The sequence below is a fragment of the Abramis brama genome (assembly GCF_963993115.1).
Source record: "Abramis brama genome assembly, chromosome: 18".
Classification (NCBI taxonomy): Eukaryota; Metazoa; Chordata; class Actinopteri; order Cypriniformes; family Leuciscidae; genus Abramis; species Abramis brama.
This window is the reverse complement of record NC_139980.1, coordinates 3436169-3463890: the sequence shown is the minus strand read 5'-3', so window position 1 is coordinate 3463890 and position 27722 is coordinate 3436169. Positions and strand designations below refer to the sequence as shown.

At 36.7% G+C, this 27722-nt stretch overlaps 1 protein-coding gene across 1 annotated transcript; it reads left to right on the top strand.

Moving 5' to 3' along the window:
• The first annotated feature begins 2168 nt into the window (after positions 1-2168).
• nt5e (5'-nucleotidase, ecto (CD73)) lies at positions 2169-26111 on the top strand. Its single transcript, XM_084091593.1, has 9 exons — positions 2169-2534; positions 11985-12207; positions 14255-14443; positions 17066-17263; positions 21155-21309; positions 22732-22840; positions 22915-23064; positions 23232-23432; positions 25373-26111. The coding sequence occupies exons 1-9, from the start codon at positions 2208-2210 to the stop codon at positions 25531-25533; spliced, it is 1713 nt and encodes a 570-aa protein (XP_083947719.1). The 5' UTR covers positions 2169-2207; the 3' UTR covers positions 25534-26111.
• Positions 26112-27722: the final 1611 nt, after the last annotated feature.

Sequence of the window (27722 nt, the reverse complement as noted above, 5' to 3'; positions counted from 1 at the left end):
CACATGTTGTGCCAGTTTTAACACATGTATTGAGTGTGCTCAGGGACAACGCATGTTGTGTCAAATTTAACACAATAAATGTGTTACAACACAACAAATTGAACATAACTATAATGTATGGCGGAATAGCACTTTGGAGCACTTCGACTCGGCGCAGTAAAAAGTCACGTTGGTTCTAATGATAGAAGTGAGAGGGAGAGGGGGAGAGGATTTTTTCAGAAGTGATGATATTACTGCGCCATATCAGTAATGAATACTGTTTTTTTACCATTTTTTTACCGTAAAAATCACGGTTTAATTTTTTACAGTGTATTTAATATACACAGATTTTGTGGCTCAGATAAGGTCCAGGTCTGGTTTATTTCTTTGCTCTCATTTTCCCGATATTTTAAGTAGGCCTACACTCAACTAATTACATTTTACAGTGTACATATATTTGTCACATATTTCAATAAATGAAAAGTGGCAATTCCTTATGTATTATTCCATATCTTGTAAATATTATATATTAACAAGCCTGCTTTATTAACACAATATATTATTTCATATATTTTTCAGTACATTTACACCATTTAATGACTGAATGTCTGGCCAATCCTAATTCAGTCAGCATAACAGTCTATTGCATTGCAAATTGCATAGACGAATCATTCGTGTGCTAATCCCATCAGTCTGAGTGATACTGGGACTCGAAGAGCCATTTAAGACAAAAGGTGCGTCTTGGGGCTACTGGCTCGAGCCATTAACGACAATAGGGTGAATTATAATAGAGAAAACAGGTCTGGCAGAAACTGTTGATACCATTATCCTAACCTAACCTTAAAATGCTAACTTCAATGTACTCAACTTTTACTGTTGCAAACTAAATTAAACATTTAATAAATTTATAATCCAACAATACAGTATTAAAACTTCAACGTGTCATTAATTTCATCAACACTGTTTAAAAGCTTATTCTTCTATCAAATGGTTAGTTTGCAGATTCAACTTAAATCACAAGATTGTATTACAATTATTCAGTCCCACTTATCTCTACTGTTTCACAGAAACCACAAGATTCTCTAAATCTTCTCAGTCTCTAAATTACACAGACAGCTATCCTAGCCGCTTGCACCTTCAACTCTTGTTACAAAAATATGGCAATCTATTCTTAAATACCCTTGTTTTCATAACATTAATACAATAAAGCACATTCACATCATTATTATTGGCAGAACATTAATTTTCATAAGCGACACGGAAAATCTAAATATTCTAAATGGGTTTCACAAAGTTTCTGATTAACTTTAGTCACACGTGTCTAGGGAAATTATCTCCAACCCATAATTTCCTTTATAAAACAATATATTTCCTTAAATGGCTTAATATCAACAAAATATCCAATCTTTGGACATTTTCTAATTTGATATTATCATCAACAACACTGATTACAAAACAAGTATACATTTAACATCCAGAAGCTGGTTTGAACAAGCAAGCGCTGTTGCTGTACTCCCAGCATAGCTGGACCCTTTAGGTTCAAAAGACAATCGTTTTACTTAATGAAACATTCCTTATCTTTATATCATGTTAATCCCTGTTAATCATACTCAATGCCTTATTTTTATCTAAAACTCACTTTTCATACCATTTCAACTTAATTTACCTTAACAGGCGTTCATAAATAGTTCCATGAATTCTATCTCTTACAGTACATGCCAGTTCTTTCTGCATCGACTCTGTTCTCTTTTTATCTGCTTCTTTTCCATTCAACAATTCACTGTTTGTAAATTCTATCAAGAAAAACGTTCTAAAAACATTCTATCTTTCCCTAAATACATTTACACCATTTAATGTATTGATCATAAATATGGAAATGTATTTTCGTTCTGTAAGGGACATAAAAAGTTCTAGGTCTACATAAGTTGTTTCATTATCAACAATGGGAGATTAAGATAATTTCTTCTAGGCTACTGCAAAATTTCAATTCACCAAAAATTCTAGAAACAGAAATCACAACAGTCCAACGTAGCTCTGTCCAATCCAGATGTCGCGTCTTTGATTCCTGGTAAACAAGTTACTCATGCTAACTATGTATAGGCCTGCATGTAATTTTCTTTGAAATAGAACATCCTCGGTGCTGACCACTAACCCCGCCTCCAGACTGAAGCCCGCTGAACGCCACTGATGAGACTCTCAGTACAGCGAACTGAGCGAAGGCAGAGAAGATGAGGATGATGCAGTGGCTCAATTCATTATTTTTCATTTGGATTCACTGTCAGATTTGCAGGACAGACTTTGAGCTGACTTTACTCCACACTAATGATGTCCACGCACGAGTGGAGGAGACCAGCGAAGACTCGGGCAAATGCAGTAAAGCGCCTTGTTTCGCTGGAGTTGCACGGAGATTTACGAAAATCAAGGAAGTTCGTACCAAGGAGAAAAATGTTCTGCTGCTGGACGCGGGGGATCAGTTTCAAGGGACCGTCTGGTTTAACTTTTACAAAGGCGAAGAAGCGGCGCATTTCATGAATAAACTCGGATACGATGCGATGGTAAGAATATTATGCCCACATTAATAATCGGGTTCACGGAAACTTAGGGTAATTGGTTTGTAGTTAAATAATTGAAAACGTCTGAACTAAGACAATAACGCTTGATGCGCTTTTTGAAAGTTAATTTTACATTGTCCTGTGTGTGTGTCCTTGTGCATGGAGCAACAGTTTAAAAAGTATGCAATTGAGGATGCCGTAAAAAAAGTAAATGCAAGGCTGCATTTAATTAATCAAAAAATACAATTAAAAACGGAAATATTGTAAATTTAAAATGATTGTTTTCTATTTTAATACATATAAACATGCAATTCATTCCTGTGATTACAAAGCTACATTTTCAGCATCATTAGTGGAGACTGGGGATGGTTGCAATCAGGATTGAGCTAGAGAGAGATATTTATGTTACACATGCTCTGTTAACCCCTCTTCCTTCCTAGTAAAATGCATCCACATGTAACCATTCCTTCTGGAAAAAAATTATTTATAGTTAAAAAAGTATTTTTACATGCTGTCTAATCTGTTTTCATAAATAATTGTGAAGTCAAGTCATTTCAATCAGTTTTATTTTTTTGTGTGTGTTTTCAGTATGCCACAAGAGAAGAAATGCAGAATAGGGGTGTCCCTCTGTTCTATTGTTAACAGCAAACATAGTGAAGCATAAAGGCAGGACACTGAGGTCTGATGCAAAATACTTTGCCATTTGCAAATATATATATAAGAATATATTCCAACATGCACTTAAAGGGTTAGTTCACCCAAAAATGAAATTTCTGTCATTAATTACTCTTACCTGTTAATGAATTACCACTGTCACCTTTGGCTTTTGGCTTGCTTAGTTAGGGGACATTTAATATTCAACAATATTATCGATCTGCCTGCATTGACACCATTATATGAGAACTGAACTGAGCTGGACGATGACATCACTGTTTTATCCAGAGCGAATATATATATATATATATATATATATATATATATATATATATATATATATATATATATATATATATGAACTAAATGAATAACTTTTTTTACGACAAAAATGAACCATCAATGAACTTACTTAAGCTGGACTGTGATTGTAAGCAATCACTGTGAAGCAATCTGTATTGTAAAAAGTGCTATATAAATAAAGGGGACTTGACCCTCATGTCGTTCCAAACCCATAAATTCATCGCTATTTTTGTTTTGTTTTTTGCGCACAAAAAGTATTCTCGTCTCTTTATAACATTAAGGTTGAACCACTGTATGGAACATTTTAACAATGTCTTTACTACTTTTCTGGGCCTTGAAAATGGTAATAATGTTGCAGTCAATGGAGGGACAGAAAGCTTTCCAATTTCATGAAAAATATCTTAATTTGTGTTCCGAAGATGAACAAAGGTCTTACGGGTTTGGAACGACACGAGTGGGTGAGCAATTAATGACAGAAAATTTGTTTATGGGTGAGCTAACCCTTTAAACACACAGTTCTGTAAGCTTTACAGAAGTTCTTAGAAGCATTATTATATTTCAGTGTGTCATGCTTCAGGTCCAATGAAGATGAAAATGGTTAGATTTACAAAATAAAGTAGATATTTAATAAACAGAAGTATAGCTTCCAAACAGTATGGGACAGCATGTATCAAACATAACACAAACAATACTGGACAAGGACTGAAATAAACTGAGGGATTAAATACATAGAGATAATGAGCTAAATGAAGACAGCTGTGCTTGTGGAATTAAACTCCATGACAAAAGATAATGGTGGGAAACTAGATCAAAGGAAACGGGTAACTGAGGAATACAAACTAAAAGTCCATGAAAATGAAACCAACGAATCATATCTCATTGTCCAGCCCGCAACAAAATCCCTTCATTATGGCGAGGTCATCACAGTGGCAGATGCTAATAAACTCCACATATCTTTTCAGGCGTTTCCACTCTGGAAAATAAAAATAAAACTTTCTTCCTTCTGCCCTTTAAAGTTTATAGGTGGGATGTTACTGAACACAATATTCATCTTCTTTTTTAGGTCCAGCATTCTGTCACTGTTACACAGTGTTGATTTTCATTTTAAAATATATAATTAAACTCACTATACAATCTTGTACAGTTGCAATCAAAATTATTCAACCCCTATTCAACTCTGCTGTTTTTAAGTCACTTATTTGGATGGTATGGTACAAAATTGTGTCAAAACACAATTAAGCCTTTGGAAACTCTATAACAAACCTGAATTAGCTTGAGTTGTTAGTTACACATAGATACATTTAACCCATGCATTTGCTAAAGTTGAGTTGCAAAAATGGCCAAGACAAAAGAGCTCTCACAAAAGCTATAGAGAACAAATTGTTTTATTACATTAGAAAGTCTATGGCTACAAGATTTTCAAAACACGTGGCTGTGTATAAGAGGTAAAAACAATATAAATACTGTTCGTTTTCTCACACAAACCGCTCATTTCGTGTCTTAGGCCATCAATGTGTACTTACGATGGGGAATTGTTTAATTTGAACGATGGGGAATTGTTTTAATCTGGACTCTGTGCATGCTCTTTGAGGTGGTGACCATAGACCTGCATTATATGACTGACAGACAAGAACGGTTTGACCTAAAAATATCAAAATTGAAACTACTGCGGAAAAAAAGACACTATCCCTTTAAGCTTGGTTCAGGGATCAGTCATAGAATGTTCTTGAGTGGCCTGTAAATGTCAATGAAAATATTTGGTGGAAATATGAAGAAAGCAGTGGTAACGTGAAAACCAAAGATTATCAGTGATCTGGAAGCCTTTTAAAATGAGGAATGGGCCAAGATTGCAGTAGAGAGCTGACAGAAGCTTGTAAGCACTTATAGGCAGCTTTTATTGGAGGTTATAAAGAATAAAAGATTTTGCACTAAATTTGACTTTTGGGGGTTGAATAATTTCTACATTAATGTTTAGAGCCAATTAGATTTTTTTATTTATTTATCATTTTTCATCAAATTTACTTTCTCTGAATCCCTCAAATGTGTATTAATAAATGTTCTATAATAGTTTACTGATGCCTTTGTTGAATTGTTTTCGTAAAACTTTGTTCTCGGCAGCAAAATGTCTTTCAGGTCAAGAGGGTTGAATAATTTTGATCGCAACTGTATACAGGTCACATGAGGGCCAAATGCAACATCTTGTAAAAGTGTGTTCTATTCGTGTAAAATTAGTTCCAGTTCATTTTTTCACACAGTGGACAGATTACAGAACCCATTCTAGTATTCAGACATAAAATAAAACTTTAGTTTATTGCTCATCACAGTGACTCATGATTCATCCAGGCATCAAAAGTGTTGACAGTTTTTCCATCACCATAGGTGCCAAAGGGATATTTTCCTCATATTATTATTGACGAAATGTAGAGCAGAAGTGGACAGGGCGTACTGGACAGGTGCCCATGAGCCACTGGAGTCTTCATTACAGTGGACAGAGCACCTGTTCAGGTGTAGTGGGATTCAAACTTGTGGAACATAAACAGAAAAGGTGTTTCCCAAATGTAGATTCCCAAATGGTACCACATCACCCACTGTCAAAGAAAGTTTAGATATGGTTGGGTGAATTCTTCTATTCTCATTCTATGATTCATTTAAAGTGCTGTAGATGAGGAATGCATCAAACAGAGTGTTTGATGGGCAAAAAAAAGAAGATCATTTTGGACTTATATTTTTAATAGAACAGAATTATAGAACTTATACATATGGCCAAATTTAAATGCATACATTGGAAAGAATTTACAGTGAAATTTCTAAGTTTAAAAATCAGTAGTACCAGGGATGCATGCTTTTTACAAATTTTGCAGGATTGAAAAACACAGTTCTTTTGTATTCTATTGGAAAATTAAATTGGAAATCTAGAGTAAAACTCACCATGTTTTTACAACTCAGGAATACAATCTTCTGAATTTACTATCATGTCTACAGTTATTGCAATTTCAAATGTGTCTTTAATTTAATGGTAATGGTCCAAAAGTGACTGGGCAAATACCTGAAATCTTACCAAATGAAGACAAAACACCATCAGGATAACAAACACACTATGATCACACAACACAATAAGAACAAACAGAACAATTTAAAATCTCACAAGAAAAATGGGAAAAAGGAGACGGGAAAGCCCTTTTATTTATTGTTTGGTCTGATTTATAGAGATTATAGAGAGTCTTTGAAAAATGCCTCATGAAGCTCATAAGACTGGAAACTATGGATCTTTAGTGGTGTTATCATATTTTATTAGTTTATAGTACAGTAATCCAGATTATTTCTGACCTTTTTCTCATGTTAAGTATTGTTATTGTTTTTATTATTTGTTATACTGTAGATCATTATGAGTTTCACACTTTACTTTATGCTTCAAACATAGTATTTAATTAATAACTATAAAGGTTATGCGTTAATGTTTTTTACTATTTAGCCTTTGTTATTCTACTGTAAGTGTGCAAGCATCCTTTTTTTCTTATGGTTAATGACAAAATTGTATCTAGCACCTTACAGAAAATTATTTGATGTGCATAGAAAAGAACATGTTCAACACTATTTTAACCTGTAATGACCAAACTGCAGTTACACTTCTGCTGTAAAAAGGTCATAAATAGTTTTAATTACTAGTGCATGCATACAAATTGTACAAAAAATATAAATACTAACCTGTGCCTTAAGCTGATGTTATGTTCATGACATACATTCAAACCAAAATGTATTCAGACACCTTCAACATTTCTCACATTATCACAGTTTATTCGCTATAGTTTATAAAATGGTAATAAAATATGACAAGAACTCAGAGTTATCAAATCAGTTGATATTTCACTGGTTTTGTCCATCCTTCTGTTAGACTGTCTCACAGATGAATAAGGTTGAATGTCAGCTGTTAAATGTAACTACACAATTAGATTACCAAGCAATGCTTCATTTTGTTCAGTATGTGGTGTAAAAAGGTTGCATTAGCAATTAAAGAAAAAACACTTAAGCAAAACATGGTCAGGTCAAAGTGTCTGAATAATTTGTGAATAATCTTTTTTTTTTTTTTTACTGGTAGTCCACTGTATGAAGAATTTTTGGGTATAATATGTCACAGTTTACTTTATTGTGCTATCCTCACTTGCATACAGTAAAGGGAACAGAGGTTACAGTCGTAACCTAGATGTTCCCTTTCGAAAGGGAACTCACACTACGTTGATGGCGCTATGGCAAACGTCTGAAATGGCAAGAAAACACTCCCTCTTCGGGTCACATACAGGCTGTCGGTGACATTATTCCCTACGGTCACTGCCTAAGCTATAAGCCTCAAAGAGGCCTCCAAACAAGGAAAAGCCTACCAAGGCTGCTCAAGGGCTCAGCACGAGCGGGACTCAAACCACTGGGCCCAGATGCCGGCCCCTCTTCCCTCGAGAAGAGGGCCAGACGAGAGCGGAGTTTTCTTTGAGGAAAACTCTAACATTCTGCACAATCAGGTCTCTCAAGAGCTGATCATGCGTGCTCTTCGCCCAAACAGTAAACGCATAAGTTGTGTGTGTCATCTAGTGTCAGATAATAATAATAATAATAATAATAATATCTTAGACTTATATAGCGCTGTTCATGGTACCCAAGGTCGCTTAACAAATGTGTGGGTGGGTGGGGGAGGGGTCAGGGGTCAAGAGACTTCATGAAAAGAAATGTTTTAAGGTGCATTTTGAACATGGGCAGGGATGGGGCAGAACGAACGTGGAGTGGTAGACTGTTCCAGAGTGTTGGAGCATTTGCAGAGAAGGCCCTGTCCCCAAAAGTCCGCAACCTGGTGCAGGGGGTGTCCAGCAGGTCCTTGTCAGAGGACTGCAGAGAACGTGACTGAGTGTAGGGATGGAGGAGGTCTGTGAGGTATTTTGGTGAGAGTCCATGGAGGTAACACTTTATAATAACTGCACGCTATTAATCATTAGTTAAGCATTAGTAAACAGTTAATTTGTCATTTATAAAGCATTAATAGACATTAATAAGCAGTTTATAAATACAGTTATAAATGCTTTGTTCTTGATTTGTAAGCATATCTATAATGTGTTTAATAATTGTATTTTCATACTTTATTAATGATTAATTCATCATTTCTAAATTAAGTATTGCATTATTTACAAACTGGTTATTTACGAGTTGTCAGTGGTTCATAAGATCACTTAGAAAGTGTAAGCTAATGATTATTAAACTGTTTAAATACATATTATTATTCAGACATATAGTAATAGTTACTTAGTGTGTCAATAAATGCTTTATTAACATGTATTTCTACTGTAATTCATGGTTAATTCAGGTAGTTATAAAGCATTTAGTAGTGGTCAGTTCACTATTTTTGTGAGCTCATCTAAAGTGAGAACTAGTTATGACTTGTAAAACATTTATAAAGGAGATTTAAAGGCTGTTAATATTTCTATGTTCTGTATCACTGTGTTGTGTTTGTTTCCTTTATCTGTTTAGAAGATAACTGAGTCTTTAAATCTCCTTTATAAACGCTTTACAAGTCCATAACTAGTCCTCACTTTAGATGAGCTCACAAAAATAGTTAACTAACAACTACTAAATGCTTTATTACTGCCTGAATCTACTACATTTACTTCCACTTTCTAAGTGATCTCATTAATCAATGACAACACCTAGTTTGTAAATAATGGTAAATAATGTAACCGGTTTATAAATAATGCTATACTTCATTTAGAAATAAGTTGATCATTAATAAAGTATGAAAATACAATTATTAAACACATGATAGATGTGCTTATAAATCAAGAATAAAGCATTTATAGCTGTATTTAGAAACTGCTTATTAATGTCTATTAATGCTTTATAAATGATGAATTAACTGTTTAGTAATGCTTAACTAATGATTAATAGCATGCAGTTATTATAAAGTGTTACCTACCATTGCAGTAATCCAGACGGGAGGTGATAAAGGGATGGATGAGTGTCTCAGTCACTGAATCTGTGAGTGAAGGCCGGAGTCGTGAGATGTTTCTGAGGTGGTAGAAAGCAGCCTTGGTGATGCTGTTGATGTGGGACCGGAAGGAGAGGGTGGAGTCCAGGATGACGCCCAGGTTGCGCACCTCAGGAGATGGGGAAATGGAGCAGCCATCCACAACCAGGGCCAGGTCTCCAATTTTTCTGAGCAATGGTGCAGGGGCCACCACCATGAGTTCTGACTTATTACTGTTGAGTTTAAGTAGGTTTGTGGTCATCCATGATTTGAGTTCCTGCAGGAAGTTGACAAGTTGTGTGGGTGGGGCTGGGAGGAGGGGTTTGTGCTGATATAAAGTTGAATGTCATCGGCGTAGCAGTGGAAGTTGAGTCCATGTTAACGGATGATATGACCTAGGGGTAGTATCTAAATGGTGAACAGCAGCGGACCAAGCACAGGGCCCTGGGGTACGCCATGGTTGGTGGGTGCTAGATCAGAATTGGAGCCATTTAGGGTGATGAATTGTTTCCGGTCAGTGAGGTAGGACTGGAACCAGGACAGTGCTGTACCACTGAGGCTGATGAGCTCAGAAAGGCGGTGAAGAAGGATGGTATGAGAAACTGTATCAAAATCTGCAGAAAGGTCAAGGAAGATGAGGACAGTGATGAGGCCATTATCAGCAGCCAGCAGAAGGTCATTAGTGATTTTGATGAGGGTGGTCTCAGTACTATGGTGTCTTCTGAAACCAGATTGGAGGGGTTCGAAGAGCTTATGGTGGGACATGTAATCTTGAAGCTGGGCAGCCACTGCTCTTTCCAGGATTTTGCTGAGGAAAGGGAGGTTGGAGATTGGACGATAGTTGTTGGGGTCGTCTGGATCTGAGCCTGGCTTTTTGAGAGTGGGGATGACTGCCGCCATTTTAAAGCTGGATGGTACCACACCAGAGTTAAGAGATGCATTTATGATGTTTTGCATTGGGTGGCAGAGGATGGGAAGACAGGCCTTGACCAGGGTGGTGGGCATTGGGTCAAGACTGCTATTTTGGGCAGACAGTAGCAAGAAGTTCAGTGAGCTCCGATAGGAAGTTGGCAGAGGCTTTAGGGGGGCGGTAGATTAGGACAACCTGTAGCTGCATGGACCCAGTCAACATGAAGTGAACACACTCAAAGGTAGTATTCACTGGAATCTCTTTGACCAGAATGTCAGCACGATGCATAACAGCAAGTCCGCCACCACGGCCAAGGCTGCAAGGCTTCTGGATATAGCCATAACCTGGGGGAGTGGCATGATTGAGAGTTATGAACTTCTGCCATGTCTCAGTAAGACATAAAAAATCCAGTGATTTTTCCAAGATGAGGTCATGGATAAGGAGGGCTTTGTTATTTAATGAGCGAATGTTAAGCAGCATAAATGATGTACTGGTTATTACATTGTCAGGTGTGACAGTGTTGTCCACACAGACCAAAGATCGCGAATTTGCATGTGATGGGTGTGGTTTGCGCCGATGACATTGCCACCGTGACGCATAGCACCAAACAGCTGGGACAGGCAAAGTTTCGTGAGAGTAAACAAACTTATGACGGGTAGCCCTATGAACATAGGGGGAACGACGCAGAAGATTTTATCACCTCAAGGCAACTTGGAGATGTATTAGAGCTAAAACTCATGAGTTCCACTGCGGTATATTTGATGAATGTCATAGTCGAGGGGTAGCAAGCAGTTGCTAGCATCCCAGCTCGTTTTGCTAATTCCATAACGGTGACAGGAGGCCAGGAAGACCACAGCACAGCGAAGGAAAAATGTCTTTTGGATAGCAGTTTCCGTTACCAGCAGAAATGGACCTGACTGGGGATCCACGGGAGGTTACTGTACTTCAGTAACAGGTGTCATCTGATGGGTTGATGGTGTTGAAAAGCGGTAAGCAGCGTTTGACAGCCGCAACAAACACAGCAGGACCGAACAACCGCAATTATGATCCCGACACTGATGTTTGGGGTAACCAACGTGTTTAGGCTGGTTGTAGAGCATTAAATTCACAATAACATCAATTAGATCGGAGATGAGAAGCGGCAACAAACACGTCAGCGTCCTCTCATACACCGGAAGTCAAGATACTTGAGACACGGATCCACACACTTTTTGAAACGCTTATCACTTGCCATAATTGTTCTTACCTTTGTACAAAACAGTCCCTGAAGATGAAAAGAGGATGACATGTTCTCTAGGCACCCCTTTTATACTTCCGGGTCGCACTAGTAGTGACGTCATAGGCTGTCGCCGGACAAATTCGATTGCCGTGATTGGATAGCTTTTCAGACACCGGTTCACGTGGAGGGTGTTCCCTATAGCGTCATCGACACAGTGCGAGTTCCCTTTTGAAAGGAACCTATAGTGTCCTGCACCCACTAGTAAAAAAAAAACATCAAATTATATCTGGTGTCTCAATAATTTTTGGTTTGATTGTATATGACATTTTACTGCATAAAAAATTGTTTTTGTGTATGATGCTTTAGGCCTTAGGAAATCATGAGTTTGACAATGGAGTGGACGGCCTCGTGAAACCTTTTCTTCAGAAAGTGAACTGCACTGTTCTCAGCGCAAATATTAAAGCCGATCAGACAATTGCTCCTCAGATCAGCCGCTACTTTCTCCCATCTAAAACCTTCATTGTTGGCTCGGAGAAAGTAGGTGTTGTTGGCTACACATCAGTGGAGACCCCTGCTTTGTCTCAACCAGGTAAGATACTTTATTACACTCAGTTATTCATTTATTTACACTTTTAATTTATTTAAAAATATGTGACAGTATAGCATATAATGTGTATTCAAGTTTTTTTTCACTTATTTGAGTTATGTTTCTACTATTCAAGGTATCTGAGTTGCATTCACAAGGAAAATTGTGTTGGTATTACTTAAGGTTGCATGTTGAAAACATGTAAAGTCTGATTGGTCAAACACAAATTAGTTGTTCAAAATGCTAAAAATTCATAGAGATCATTCATAGACATTTCCTAATGTGCCTTACACACAGTTACAGCAGCCAGAGAAAAACTAACATTAAAAAAGTCAAGGGTCAAAACTAAAACAAACACTAATCACAGTAATGGTGACTTCAAACTTACAACTTCAACTTACAACTTTGTGTAAAACATGCTTGATATATTTAAGTCTATCAGTTTCCACACACTGTAAAAAATACTGCCTTGGTTTAGCTCAACTAATTTATGCAACTATTTGCATCAGAATTGTGAGTATTTTGAACTCAATTAATTAATTTTCAACATGCACCCTTAAGTAATACCAGTACAACTTTCCTCACAAACTTTTTGTAGCAAAAACATAACTCAGTTGCGTGAAAATAACTCAAATGAATGCATATTACAATAACATAGTACTATATACTGTATATCATCACATTTTTTCAATATATGAAAAGCAGCAATTCCTTATGTGTTATTCAATATATTGTAATATATTAACACAATGTTATTCTGTATATTAAACAATTTAAAATATTGATCATAAATATATGGAAATATATTTTCTTTACGTAATTTGGTTGCTACAGGAACTGTCATGCCCAAAGGTGCTGAATTAAGTCATTTAAGTCAGGTTTATTTGTATAGCATGTTTTACAATACATAACATTTCAAAGCAGCTTTACAGATAATATATAAAATGTCATTATAAAAAATTGGTTTTGTGGTACAAGAGTACAAGTAAAACAAATTTCACTCGCCAGTTCTCATTGGCCTTTTCTGAAGTATCAGATGGGTTTGGGTCTCCGAAGTGTGACCCCTAGTGTCTTTCATTTTACACAGTGTCTCGTTCCCTCCATCAGGGAACGGAGGTTACATTAGTAATAAAGACCATTTTTAATAACTGTGCACCAATAATAATTGATAATAAATTAGCAGCAAATCAGCATATTAGAATGATTTCTGAAGGATCACATGACACTGCTAATCAAATGTATTTGATTAACTGATCATCACCAACTGTGATCACCTCCATAAAAGCAGAAGTTTGGGCAGTTTGCTGGTCTGAGTGTGTTAACACAATGCCAAGGAGGAAAGAAATCAGCAATGATATTAGAGAAGCAGTTGTTGCTGTCATCAATCTGAGAAAAGGAATATCTTGAATAATACTTAAGGAATTGCCGCTTTTCGTATATTGACAAATATATTATTTACAATACACTGTAAAATGTAATTAGATGAGTATACTTAGAAAACGTGGAAAACTATTGCCTTAAATTCCTGAAGGATGTTTTACTCAAAGTTGTAAGTTGTTAATTCAAAGACTTAAGAGTGTTGGGACAATGATAGATGGTGCATTTATTTCTATTTAATAATCTGCAAAAACATGCATGTCTGAAACTTAAATGACTAAAGTTTCAAAATAAAAAATCACTACAATACAGTTACATGTTTTTTTAAATAAAGCAACATGCAGCATATCATCAGCTAATACATAGATATAAGAGTGTTGGGACAATGATATACTGTGCATTTATTTCTATTTATTAAACTGAAACTTTAATATATATATTCTTTCTATCCAAAGCCATGGCACCAACAAATAAAGCTTTAATCTCCTTTTCTTACATTCTAACATTCTACCTCCGTTAATCCAGCCCATATCTGTTGATCACGTTCAATTGAGAGTGATTGACCAGCCTGATGGCACATTTAAACATATTAGGGTGGATATATTGATATTCAGGTTATGTTACACCCTGCAGTAATATGATGGGTTTTTCCCACATTTATACGGTTTTACAGGCCCTCAACTCCAGTTTCTAGATGAGGTTACTGCTTTACAGCTTGAAGTGGACAAGCTCACTGCTTCGGGTGTTAATAAGATCATTGCCCTTGGACATTCTGGCTTCGCAATGGACAAAAAGATTGCAAAGGAAGTTCGGGGAGTGGATGTTGTGATTGGAGGGCACACCAATACATTCTTGTTCACAGGTATGTATCATATAATTGCCGCAATGTGCATGAGTTATATGTATATTGATTACTCATCCAAGAACGCCAGGTTACACTTATTATGTAATTTTCTCATCAGTTTCTCTGCAATTGTACACTATGGGATTAGTGAAAAGCATATTTACCTTAAGGTGTGCCTTTAGCCCCGTTGCACCCTATTATTGTGTGCAAGTGCGCTGATGTTTTTCTTTCTTCTGTGGGGCACAATAGTAGGGTGCAGATCTGGAGACTGATCCAGTCGCCTTGCCATAACAGTTTGGTCCTTGTCAAAGTCGCTCCGATCTTTATTCCTGCATCCAATTGTCTCGTTCCCTCCATCAGGGAACGGAGGTTACATTAGTAATAAAGACCATTTTTAATAACTGTGCACCAATAATAATTGATAATAAATTAGCAGCAAATCAGCATATTAGAATGATTTCTGAAGGATTACAAGAACTGATGGTTTGCTGATGGTTTGTCTACACAAACCTTAATATGTGGCCTTGTTTGGAAATGATCAACGATATTCGCTTCACCTGTGACTGGCAATATACAGTATGTATATGTGTGTGTGTGTGTGTGTGTGTGTGTGTGTGTGTGTGTATATATATATATATATATATATATATATATATATATATATATATAATATGTATATATTATATACACACACACACACACACACTCACACACACCAGTGTAAATGCTGTGGACCATAGCCTCAAGCACTGCACATATTATGATTAGCCACTGAGGAAAATTTTCAGCTGAATTGTGTTGTTTTGTTGTTGTTGTACAGTTAAATGTTCATATAGTCTAAAGAAAGAGGTCCACACAGTGTCACCAGATCCACAAATTAGAAGGTAATTTGTGTGTTTATTTGTTAAAGGTGTGGGGCTGTTATTCCCACTCATGATTCCATTTATCCATTTCCAGTCTCTTAAATGTGCTCTAAGTGAGTAAATTCTGCGTATTACAGTAGCCGGGATCAGGGCCGCAGTCTCTTGGATCTTGTATTTATGCACAGTTCCTCAAAAATTACAGTGGTTATGTATGCACAGGTGAATTAGCTATGCTGATCTCACAACAAACAAAGTGGCGCCTATACACCTCTATTTAAACTGTCATTAAAGTCCACATGAAATCAAAATTGACCATATTTACTTTGTTTGCCTAAATTGATCGTTTTGTGGTGAACAATTCATCCATGCAAGTCAATCCACACAAAAAAATTTTTTGGCTTCGTAATCTTTAATCAAAATCTGAAAATGCCCCTCCCCTCTGCATTGGAGGACCTTCCCTGATGACGTAGGTTTGAGGACTTGGGTTGGGAAATGCTTAACCACTCCCCTCAAACCGTTAGTCTGTTATGAGCGAGAGATGGAGAGGAGGAGCGCTAGAGTAAAACCCTGCCCTCTGTTCAATATTCCTTTTCACTGGGAAATACGTCACAACACTGGAGAAAAGTCGTTTGCAACTTCCGGTTCACGCGGACTTTAAATTTGATTAACCTGTGTATTGATAAAACACATGAGCTTTGTGACCACAATGGGCACTGGATGGATTAAAGGTGAAAGTGCATTTTATGTTTTATTTTGACCCAAACAGCTAACCAGGACAATGCTGACATGAAAGTTTCCTTTGACTCCAGAAACTGGTCAGGCTGCCAAGTAATGCTCATTAGCATTTTACTCAGCTCTGTTGCAACCTTTGTCTTGTCTATGCAAGCATCACCATTACCACTGTTCATTCTGAATAAACCACTAATACCACATAATACCGAAGTATTATACCTGGGTGTTCATGTTTGTCCTTTGGGCATGAATGATGCAAATCATATGATTTGCTGAGAAGATAGTGTTATTAATTTATATTTTTAAGACTTTCACCTGGTTGATAAGATTGGGCAAAATAAAATAAAAATTATTAAAAAAATCCCACAGACATACATTAAAGTTGAGACCCAAGTCATTTCTACACAGCAAAATATATTTGAGACATGGAGGTGGAGACTTTTGTTGTTATTAGTGAGAATACAATTTTGCATGTGGTTAGCATAAAATTTAACAAACAATCTTCACATTTTAATCTATAAAACACAGTGTTTGAAAGTATGGGTGGACATAAATTATAACAATATTAGTTAGCATTGCTATTGATTGTTACCTACAACAACCAAAATGCTGATTATTCTGTGTAGTATCACTTCATTTTGTAGTCCTTGTTACACCTTACATGTACTTCATAATAACAGTAAATTATACACAATTAAGCAACTAATCATAGTCAAGTCACCTTTATATATATATAGCGCTTTTTACAATACTGATTGTATCAAAGCAACTTCACAGTGATAACATGAAAATAATACAACACATTTTAAACCAAACCATATAAGTACATGTTGTTAATTAATATTACTTAAATGTGTAATTTCATTGCAACAAGGACATCTTAAATAAGTGTAACTCAAACGGCGCACTAAAGCAAAAGATATAAATAACCACCTTGAAACAAATGTTTTTGTGAACCATCTAACGTGCCTTAGACTTTTGCACACACCAATACTGTATTTGATTTACATATTTACTCATTCATTTTGTGTGCTCATCCCTGTAGGAGATCCACCATCCAAAGAGGTTCCTGCAGGATCATACCCGTTCATGGTCGATTCTGAGGATGGGCGTCGGGTTCCTGTGGTCCAGGCCTTTGCATTTGGAAAATATCTGGGATTCCTAAAAGTGACTTTTGATTCAAATGGAAATATTAAGGATTGTTCAGGCAACCCAATTCTTCTGAATAGCTCAGTAGCACCAGGTAAGGAAACTCTAAACATTGAAACAAGATAGGGAATTTAAGGCACATGGTAAATCAATAGAGCATACAGGACACTAGGCTTCCAGAAGTAAAAATTCAACCATGGAGAATTTCTGTGCTCGATGGCTGAAGTCTGAGAAAGAATTTGCTGCTCGCATGAAAATAAAATTTGTAACAAAGGAGTTGAGCAGCAGCCTTCAAAGCCCACAAAGCTTTGCCGATGATGTTATTGAGTCGGTCTTTACCAACAGATATATCATTTCATAATTAATGACTACAAGTCAGTGGTTTTATATTGTTTTATTTTATTTTTATATGCAGTGCTTCATGGGAAGATAACTTCCTGCCCGAATACAAGAAATATCTTGTTTTTCTGGATTTTTCCAGATCTTGCTTCAAGTTTGTAATGTTGTGATTTATTTTGGAACTGGTTGGTTTAGTTCAAGTCTTAGAACTCTTGATTGAAGAATTTTTCTAAATCCTTTTGGAGAATAACTGGAAATATACTTCTGAATATGTGGGCACTGAACTGCAGTCCTGGGGACCCACCACTCTGCACATTTTGTACATCTCCCTTGTTACCTGATTCAGATCATCAGTTTGTTAAAGAGCTCCATGAACTGAACTGAGTGTCAGATAAGAGACACATACAAAATGTGCAGAGCGGTGAGTCCCCAGGACTGAGTTGGGAACTGCTGTAGTAAACTGCTATAATAGGCATGTCCAGTCCTGCTCCTGGATTAACCCTAGACTAGCCTAGTTAAACACACCTGAACCAGCTAATCAAGGTCTTCAGGATTACAAGGGCTGCGTCTGAATACTTAGCTGACTTGTTGCTTCGCTGCTCTATCAGGCATTGACTTTGCAGGCAGCGTTTGCGGACGAAGGCACCTTTTTGACAAGCTTTAATGATGTACAGCAAAATAGAGAGAGCTTTGGTGAAAACTGAACTAATATTTAATTACTTAAATAGTAATTTCTCTCTAGAAATTTACATTTATTTACATTTATTCATTTAGCAGACGCTTTTATCCGAAGCGACTTACAAATGAGAACAATAGAAGCAGTTAAACTAACAATAGGACAACAATATGCAAGTATGCTATGACCCTCAAAATGACATCAAAAGTGGAAAACGGTGGTCAAAAACGTACATTTACACACAAACTGACCACCAACCGCAACTTTCAGATGGCATCTTTATTTGACAACCGTCACAGAATGGAAAGCACAGGATTGTGGGATATCAAAGGCAGTGAAGGATACATCTACTGTATGCTGCTTTAAAAAATCGATTAGATGAAGGTCTCTTAGGAGACAGAAAGTGAAGCTAACATTGCATTCAGACGTGCCTTGATGCCTTCCTACAGAATGCTACCTCTGAAAGCAGCATTTTTCAGTTTTCGGATGCAGCCCAGAAACTACCAAGGTGGTGTGTTGGAGCGGGTTGGACGTTGACCGACCAGGAGCAGGATTGGACACCCCTGTACTCAGGGTGCGATTTGTGAAAAAAACAGACGGGGGGATGTTTTGAAACATTTTTATTCATAAAAATAAATCATGAGAACATGAACTTCATCACTGCATTTGCAGGAATTGTAAAATCTTTTTTCTTATTAACTCATGAAGTAGCCTAACACAACATTTTTAATAGCTTATCTTTCCCAACACTGTGGTCCTTGTTCATTTGAGTCAACCTGGGACTGTGAGATCTGCTGAAGCTGGGAGTTGCCGTCCATCCTACCTGTAGTAACATTTTCATTTGCAGTTTTAGTTTTTTTTTTTTTTTTTTTTGTGACGGTCCTGTAAAATATGATATGCTACTCTGGACCCTTTTCATTGTTCCCAGCTAGCGTTTTCGCGCTGAAATATTACATAAATATTTGTAAAAAAATTTAATGAATATTTGACATTCTGAAAAGCCGTACATGGATCAAAGCTAATGGACAGGATCAGATAAATTAGCCGCAATGTCATCTATTGTCATATATCAGCCTCTGCTGAACCACGGATTGATTGCAAAGTTAAACCATCACAGTAGAAAGTTTTACTGCTGCTGTTAAAGTAATAACGTTAACTTTACATCGCGATGCTGAGATACAGTGAAATGATAGAAAAGACAGATGCATTATCTGTGTTAGTCAATTCGCCTCATTCGTGTCTACCGCTCCGCGCTAAACGCCTCATTCGCGCCGCAGGACCTCTTGACGCGTGTAAACGCGTCTTTACGTTGACTTAACATTGAAATCACTCGCGCCAGACGCTCAAGAGTGAGTGAGCAATCAAAAAACCTTTGCTTTAGCCCAGGCACGGCGCCAGGATTCCAGTTTTGGATGGGCCAGACCAATTGCGGGTGGGCCTTAAATTAAAAACGTTAAATTAAAAACGTTATCCAATCACTGTTTAACCTAATAAAAAAATATTGACTAATAGGCCTATAGCCTACTGTTATATTATCTGTGCGTATACATAATCTAGATTTTAATAGCTTAATGCTCTTTAAATATTTTGTTGCATAGTTAAAAGTTTCGGTGCATAGGACAGACCTATCCGCGATTGCTCTCCATGGTTCTGACCAAAGAAGAGCGCTTTGGAATCTCCGTTACGCATCATACCTGGGCTGCATTTTCCATTGATGTTGTCTCTTAGCGCGCTACGAATAACTTAACTAAAGGTATACTACCACTAAAGGTATTGCTAGGCGTCTTCAGGGCTATCATCCACTCGCGAGAGGCGCTGGCGCCCTCCTAGCAACGGCGCTGTTTTTGGTAAAACATGATTTTGACCACTTCATTAAGTTTGGTTTTGTATAAAACTCTTTTTAAAAGATTTTCGTTTTGTATAAATTGTATCTTAATTTTGATCAATGTTTTATCAACCAATTGCCCGTATTTAATAAATAAGAAGCAAATATATTGCAGACAATGTAATAAGGCGCCAGCACAATCACTTGCATTGCACGTGAACTGGAGGGCACCGAAACTCAGCTTGTGCCTCACAGATTTGAGAAATATGGGCTATCTATTACAGAAAGCTTGAAATGTCTACTTTTAAACGAAAATATTCAAACCAAAAGAAATAGGCTACTCTCTGATTATGTAATCCATATGAAATGTGCATTTCTCTCTGGCGTTCGAGTCCGCATTGCCTTTATTCCACATATTTTCGAACCAGCAGGCCATTCTGGGTTGAGCGAGCGACCCTGCGGAATGAGTGAGCTCTGATCGGAACAAACCCGAACCTCACTGTCTGCTGAACTTGCGCAGAAACATCAAAATAGACATAACCAGCTTTTTAAAATTGTTTTTAAAACTAAACATTTAGACTATTTTAGTACACATTATGAGCTTATTGACGATTTTTTATAATTCTTGACAAAATTAGAATATATTAAAAGGTTTTTTTGTTTTTTTTTTAGTTTTGGGTGGGCCTGTTGAAAAGTGGGTGGCGTCTCGCAAGTGTTGATAGGCTATTACTCGTGAGGTGTAACCAATCAGATAGCGCCGTGGGCGGGACATTGAGCAATTCTACAGATTGGTGATTACAGAGAGGCTGCGGCAGCTATATCAGAGCCAGGCAAAGTAGCGCATTTTAAAATAAAATTTACTTTAATCAAACCACGGATCCGTGATAAGTTTTGTAATCAGTCTCGCCACTAGTGTAGTAGTGCTGATCACTTTGAGGGGGGGATAAATTTATCCCCACCGGGGATAAAAATTATTAAGCAGAGGCAGGGATACATTGACCAGAAAGGGGGAAATCCCACGCATCCCCCCCGGCAAATCGCACCCTGCCTGTACTACAATGTACCAATCAGATGCATTACTGTTGTGGATTGCCCTTTTGATATGTCAGTTTCAACCTGTCAACCTGTGATCCGACTTTGTCTAGATCCATACATTCAGGCTGAAGTGGACAATTGGAGGAAGAATCTGGCCAATTACTCTTCTCAGTATGTAGGACAGACTCTTGTCTATCTCAATGGAACTTCTCAGGAATGTCGATTTCGTGAATGTAATTTGGGAAATTTAATCTGTGATGCCATGGTGAGTGAATAGGTCTATGATTTTAAAGATAAATTTGCTGTTAAAGTTTGTTGGAATTTTTTGACAACATTATTTAGCATATTGTTCTTCATAAGGACTACTCTAGATGTTTGGAGGGTTCGCCATGACACCAACTTCTGTTTGGTCTTTTAGAACAGGGCATTGATTTCATACATGTCCAATGTAGAGGACACCAGTACTTAAAGGAGTAGTTAATTTTAAAATGAAAATCACCCCATGATTTACTCACCCTCAAGCCATCCTAGGTGTATATGACTTTCTTCTTTCAATACAATCGGAGTTATATTAATAAACATCCTGATGCTTCCGAGCTTCATAATGGCAGTGGATTGCAACCATTGCAACCATCAGTTTGAAGCTCAAAAAAGTGCATCCACCCATCATAAAAAAGTGCTCCACACAGCTCCGGAGGGTTAACAAAGGCCTTCTGAAGCAAAACAATGAGTTTGTGTAAGAAAAAAAGAAAAAAAAAATATATATATATATAATTTTTATATATATATATATATATATATATATATATATATATATATATATATATATAATTTCACTAAATATTCAGATTTTATACAATTATTGTGCACTCGTGATTTTTTTAGAGTAAATTTTACTGCTGAATTATCCACTAATCTAGTTTACAATAGCATTTTTGTTATAGATTATGATCTCTTTTTTTTTTTTTTTTTTTTTATTTACAATGAAGTTGTCTGTATTTAATAGATTGTGTTTAACACAAAATAGTGAGTATCAGTTCAACACACAGAGTTATAGAAATTCTACTTGATTTAAAAAAACAACTGCGCTGGTATCGGATCGATACTCAGAATTTTTGGGATTGGATCGGTTCTGAACAAATGGTATCGGTGCATCCCTAGTCCAAAGCTTTTTGTGATCACCCAAATCTGGAGGCATGTACAACACATTTGTAAGGACCACCTACTTACCTCATCAGTCAACCACTGAGCTGAACAAGAACCCTGCCAGTAACAGCTTTAAAATAAAATAACATAAAAAAAAAAAAACCGCCAGACATGCTAAAACTTCACACACATTCTTAAGAATGATTGTTACACAGTTGTTACTATCAGGTGCAAAAACACACACATTGAAAAACAATCTTTGTACATGAAACGGTCAAATAAAAAATGTAAAGCTCTTAAAACCAAAATGCCCAGCTCTAAAACCACAAACAGCGGTCTCAAAGGCAAATATTGAAACTAAGAACCCAGAGCAAAATTTGAACCAGTGGGAGAGTGAAAATAGAAAATCTAAGTAAATGGTAAGTTAGTGTGCTTTCAGCCTTAAACAGAACTGCTATTTTATTAAAGGTAAAACAAAGCAATAGATTTGCTGTTAATTTTGCCCTTAAACCCATAGGATTACCCTCTGCTTGTATTTCAGGTCCATCATAATATTAAATATGCTGATGAAACCCAGTGGAACCATGTCAGCTCTTGTATTCTGAATGGTGGAGGCATTCGATCACCTATTGATGAGCGAAACAGAAATGGTATGGTTATTCAAAATCTCCAGTGCAAATAAGAAATAATATTGAAACAGTCCTAATGCATGTTTTGATTGAAGGTTCCATCACCATGGAGGACCTGATCGCTGTGTTGCCATTTGGAGGCACATTCGACCTGGTCCAAATGAATGGATCTGCTCTGCGAGAGGTCTTTGAGCACTCAGTTCACAGATACGGAGGAAGCACTGGAGAATTCCTACAGGTGTCAGGTATTGTTACCGTACATTGTGAACTTCTTGTAAACTCTTAAAATTTGAGCACTGGAATACCATTGTTACCATTGCTCAAAATGACATAAAAACACCACAAATCTAGTCCATATGACTTGTGCGTTAATTCAGATGAAGCAATGTAACTGTTTATAATTCCTCCGCAGGTTTTCAGCTGGTGTATGATATATCAAAACTGCCTGGAAACCGTGTTAAAAGTGTGAATGTGCTATGCACTGATTGTCGAATGCCCCGTTATGAACCGCTCAACCCCAAGAAGCTGTATAAAGTGGTGATGCCCTCTTACCTAGTGGACGGAGGAGATGGATACACTATGATCAAAAACCAGAAACTCAAACATGACAGTGGTAAGTCATCATGTATGCTTATAACATGGTCTGTCTGAATACTCGATTCTGATTGGCTGAAAGGCGTGCAATAACACCATCTAATGCACAGGTAGTTCAAGTCACCGTTCTATATTAATGCGCTGTTTTCATTGAAGCATGCACATACGTCACTCACTCACACACACACACACAAACATTCAGGAGCACGGAAACTTATCAACGCTGTCCCGTGACTTTTAGTAATTAAATAGCTTTGCTACTGAATTGCTACATTATATTTCTCAGCAACGAGGGGGTTATATCGCTGGTTTACGTAATTTAAGTTTAAGTACTTAAACTCACAGCTTCATAGCTAATAGAGTGAGATGCTAAACAGATGCAGGTACGAATCGCTCTCTATTGATAAGTAATTCAAATAAATGCTATATTAATTAATTCATTCAAATAAATGTAATTTATTTGACCTATAATGCTGCCTGATCATAATCATACACTGCTTGTTCGTTGGCCAGAGGAGAACTGGCCCCGACTGAGCCTGGGTTCTCCCAAGGTTTTTTTCTCCATTCTGCCTCCTGATGGAGTTTTGGATCCTTGCCACTGTTGCCTTTTTCACCTTTGTAGCCATTTGCTTTTTGCTAATATTCAACAATATTATTGATCTGCCTGCATTGACACCATTATATGAGTACTGAACTGAGCTGGACGATGTCATGCAGGTTTTCTCCAGAGCGGCTATATATATAAATGAACTAAATTAATTACTTTTTTACAACAAAAATGAAACATCACTGAACTTACTTAAGCTGGACTGTGGCGCTATTTTCTTCTGGAAACAAACTTTGTTGAATTATTTTCCTGTTATCTCTGTAAAGCTGCTTTGAAACAATCTGTATTGTAAAAAATGCTATATAAATAAATGTGACTTAATCTTACGCACTACTCTATCTCTGTGTCTGATTCAAAGCGGACAGAATGCTAGATCTAACGAGCCGTAACTGACGAAAATAACCGCCAGTTTTATCCTTCCGGTCAAATATTGCGCTGCAAACATCAATAACAGCTTTAAGTTGTAAATGCTGTCAAAAGACCGTGGTATAAGTGGGATAATCTCCGGCTAGCTGTGCATTGATAAATGGATAATGTACATCCAGCCTGTTGTTATCTCAGAATAAACCCAGACAGGGTGATCAGGATCAGGTCTTCATCAGCCTGAAGGGGGTTATTCTGAGATAACAACTGGCTGGATGTACATTATCCCACTTATTAAACGGCTACTTGACACATGAGTAAATAATTAGACACGAAATATTGATCTAAGACTAAATATTTTATTAGCTCTTTTAACGCAAAGCTTCCGCGGAGAGAGGAGTTGCAGCGCGGCAAGTTCAAACTAGACGGACATTTTAGGGATACGGTATACAGTCATACCACTTATTACACAGCATTTCACCACAGAAATAATTATGAGGATAAGAGATATTGATTTGAGATTAAACTGTTTTAAAATCGTACCTGTTTGTTATCCTATAATCCAACAGTGTACAAAACAATAGTCACAAAATGGCAGCAGCTTCGTTTGTATGAAACGAGAGAGAGCGAGTCCACGATACTGGATTTGTTAGCTCACCAAACGAAAAACTTCCACAAAGAAAAAACATTTCTAGCAAGCGTAAAGCGCTGCTGACTTCAGTAACCCGGATGAGCCTGTGTTTCTGTTTTCAGAGGTTGTTATCTGGGAATAACACACCGCTGAATGGCACGATATACCAATCAGAATCAAGTATTCCACAGACCCATGTAATAAACGATTTTAATCCACTTTGCCTCCAGGTCGTACATTAAAATCATTTATTGCACAGCTAGCCGTGGATTATCCCTAACATACAGTATATGCACATTTAACTGCATATTTTATCATATATTTAGTATTACAATATACTATGTACTGTATTCCACAGGCGACCTGGATATCGCAGTTGTTGAGAGCTACATCACAGAGAGAAAGAGAGTTCATCCAGTTGTGGAAGGACGTATTCAGTTTTCCAGCTCTTGCATTGGACATCGAGGATACATGCCCATCATTCTGCTGGTGTGGGCTCTCTGGGTCATGATTGTTTAGCCAGTCAGATTACTTTCAATGTACTTGTGTAACAACATGTAGCGTCAGAGGATAACAAGAAACCTTTAACCCAAAGATTAGTTGCCTTCACAGAAGAAAACAGTTCAGATTACCTGACATTTAACTCTGTGATCTAGTAAGGATAAAAGAATGTCACTCGTTTTGTCGCACGAGTTGTTATTAGAGCAATATAAGAGCAATAGAGATCTTCTATACAGGCATTTACTACACCTCTTCATAGATAAGTCACAGAATCCATAAGGTATATTTCATAGGGTATACTATAAAAAATCTCACAAGAAAAGTCCAGGTCATTTATCAACCCAGAATAATTTTTTTGCTTAAAAATACCTATTTTAAGTCCATTAAGAAATTTTTGTAACGATATTTATGACGATTCATAACTCATTCAAATTCTCATTAATACAATGTGAAAATAAAACTAAGGTGTAAAGCAGAAATACATCATGGTAGTATGATTTAATTCATGCTGACTTTCTTAGCCGGATGATTTTTATCATTTTGTATTTTAGTAATACATTTTATACACAATTAATACAGTTTTATTTGTAACTCTTTCCACGTGCATAAGCGATGCTTCTTTTTTGCCAATGTTTTGATCCAGAGTTTCTGTACTCTTTCAGAAGTTGCGTAATAGCGACCCGTACCGTATAACAGTGATGACCTGTACATATTTTCTTGAGATTCTTCTCGGGTGAAGTTTATATATATATATATATTTATATATATATATATATATATATATATATATATATATTTTTTTATACATACATACATACATATACATATATATATATATATATATATATATATATATATATATATATATATATATATATATATATATATATATATACACATATACATATGTTACCGGCAAAGTGTGTAATCCGGCATTCTATAGAATGCCTAGGTAATGTATAGAATTAGGTAATGTATTTTTTGCAAAAAACATCAGGAATTGTATACATTGCCTAGGCATTCTATACAATACCAGGATTTCACACTTTGCCGGTAACATATATATATATATATATATATATATATATATATATATATATATATACATACAGTCGTGCTCAGAATTAATCATACCCCTGGTAAATATGATTAAAAAAAATGGCTGTAAAAAATAAATCTGAAATCAAAACACGTTGGCCACAATTATTGATACCCTTATATTAAATATCTTTTTGCAATCTCCTTCTGCCAAGATAACTGCTCTGAGTCTTCTCCTATAATGCCAGATGAGTTTGGAGAACACCTGACCAGAGATCAGAGACCATTCCTCCATACAGAATCTGTCCAGATCCATGTTGGTGCTTCTTCTCTTCAGTTCACTCCACTCATCAGGTCAGGGAACTGAGACGGTCATGGCAGAAGCTTCATTTTGTGCTCCCGAACACATTTTTGTGTTGATTTTGATGTTTGTTTTGGATCGTTGTCCTGATGGAAGATCCAACCACGGCCCATTATAAGATTTCTAGCAGAAGGCGTCAGGTTTTGATTTTTTACCTGTTGATATTTGATAGAATCCATAATACCATGTATCTGAATAAGAAGTCCAGGTATATTAAATTGTACACATGGGGTACTTTTTATCCTTGTGTGCACCAAACCCATCTAGCGTGTTTGCTGCCAAAAAGCTCTTTTTTTAGTTTCATCTGACCACAGAACCCTGGGCCGTTTGAAGTTCCAGTCGTGTCTGACCACTGAATATGCTGGAGTTTGTTTTTGGATGAGCGAGGAGCATTTTTCTTGAAACCCTCCCAAACAACATGTGGGGCTGTAGGGGTTGTTTGATTTTTTTTTTTTTTTATAGGCTTTCTGACCCCAAGACTAATCTCTGCAATTCTCCATCTGTGATTATTGAAGAGTCTTTGGCCACTCAAACTTTCATCCTCACCGTCCATTAAGACAATATAGACACACGTCCTCTTCCTGACAGATTCGTAACATTTTTAGTTGATTGGAACTTCTTAATTATTGCCCTGATGCTCAAAATTGGGTTTTTCAATTCTTTAGCTATTTTCATACAGCCACTTTCTATTTTGTGATGCTCAACAATCTTTTGCTGCGCATCAGAACTATATTCTTTGGTTTTACTCATTGTGATGATTAAGGGAATTTGGCCTTTGTGTATTTGTCATATTTAAACTCCTGTGAAA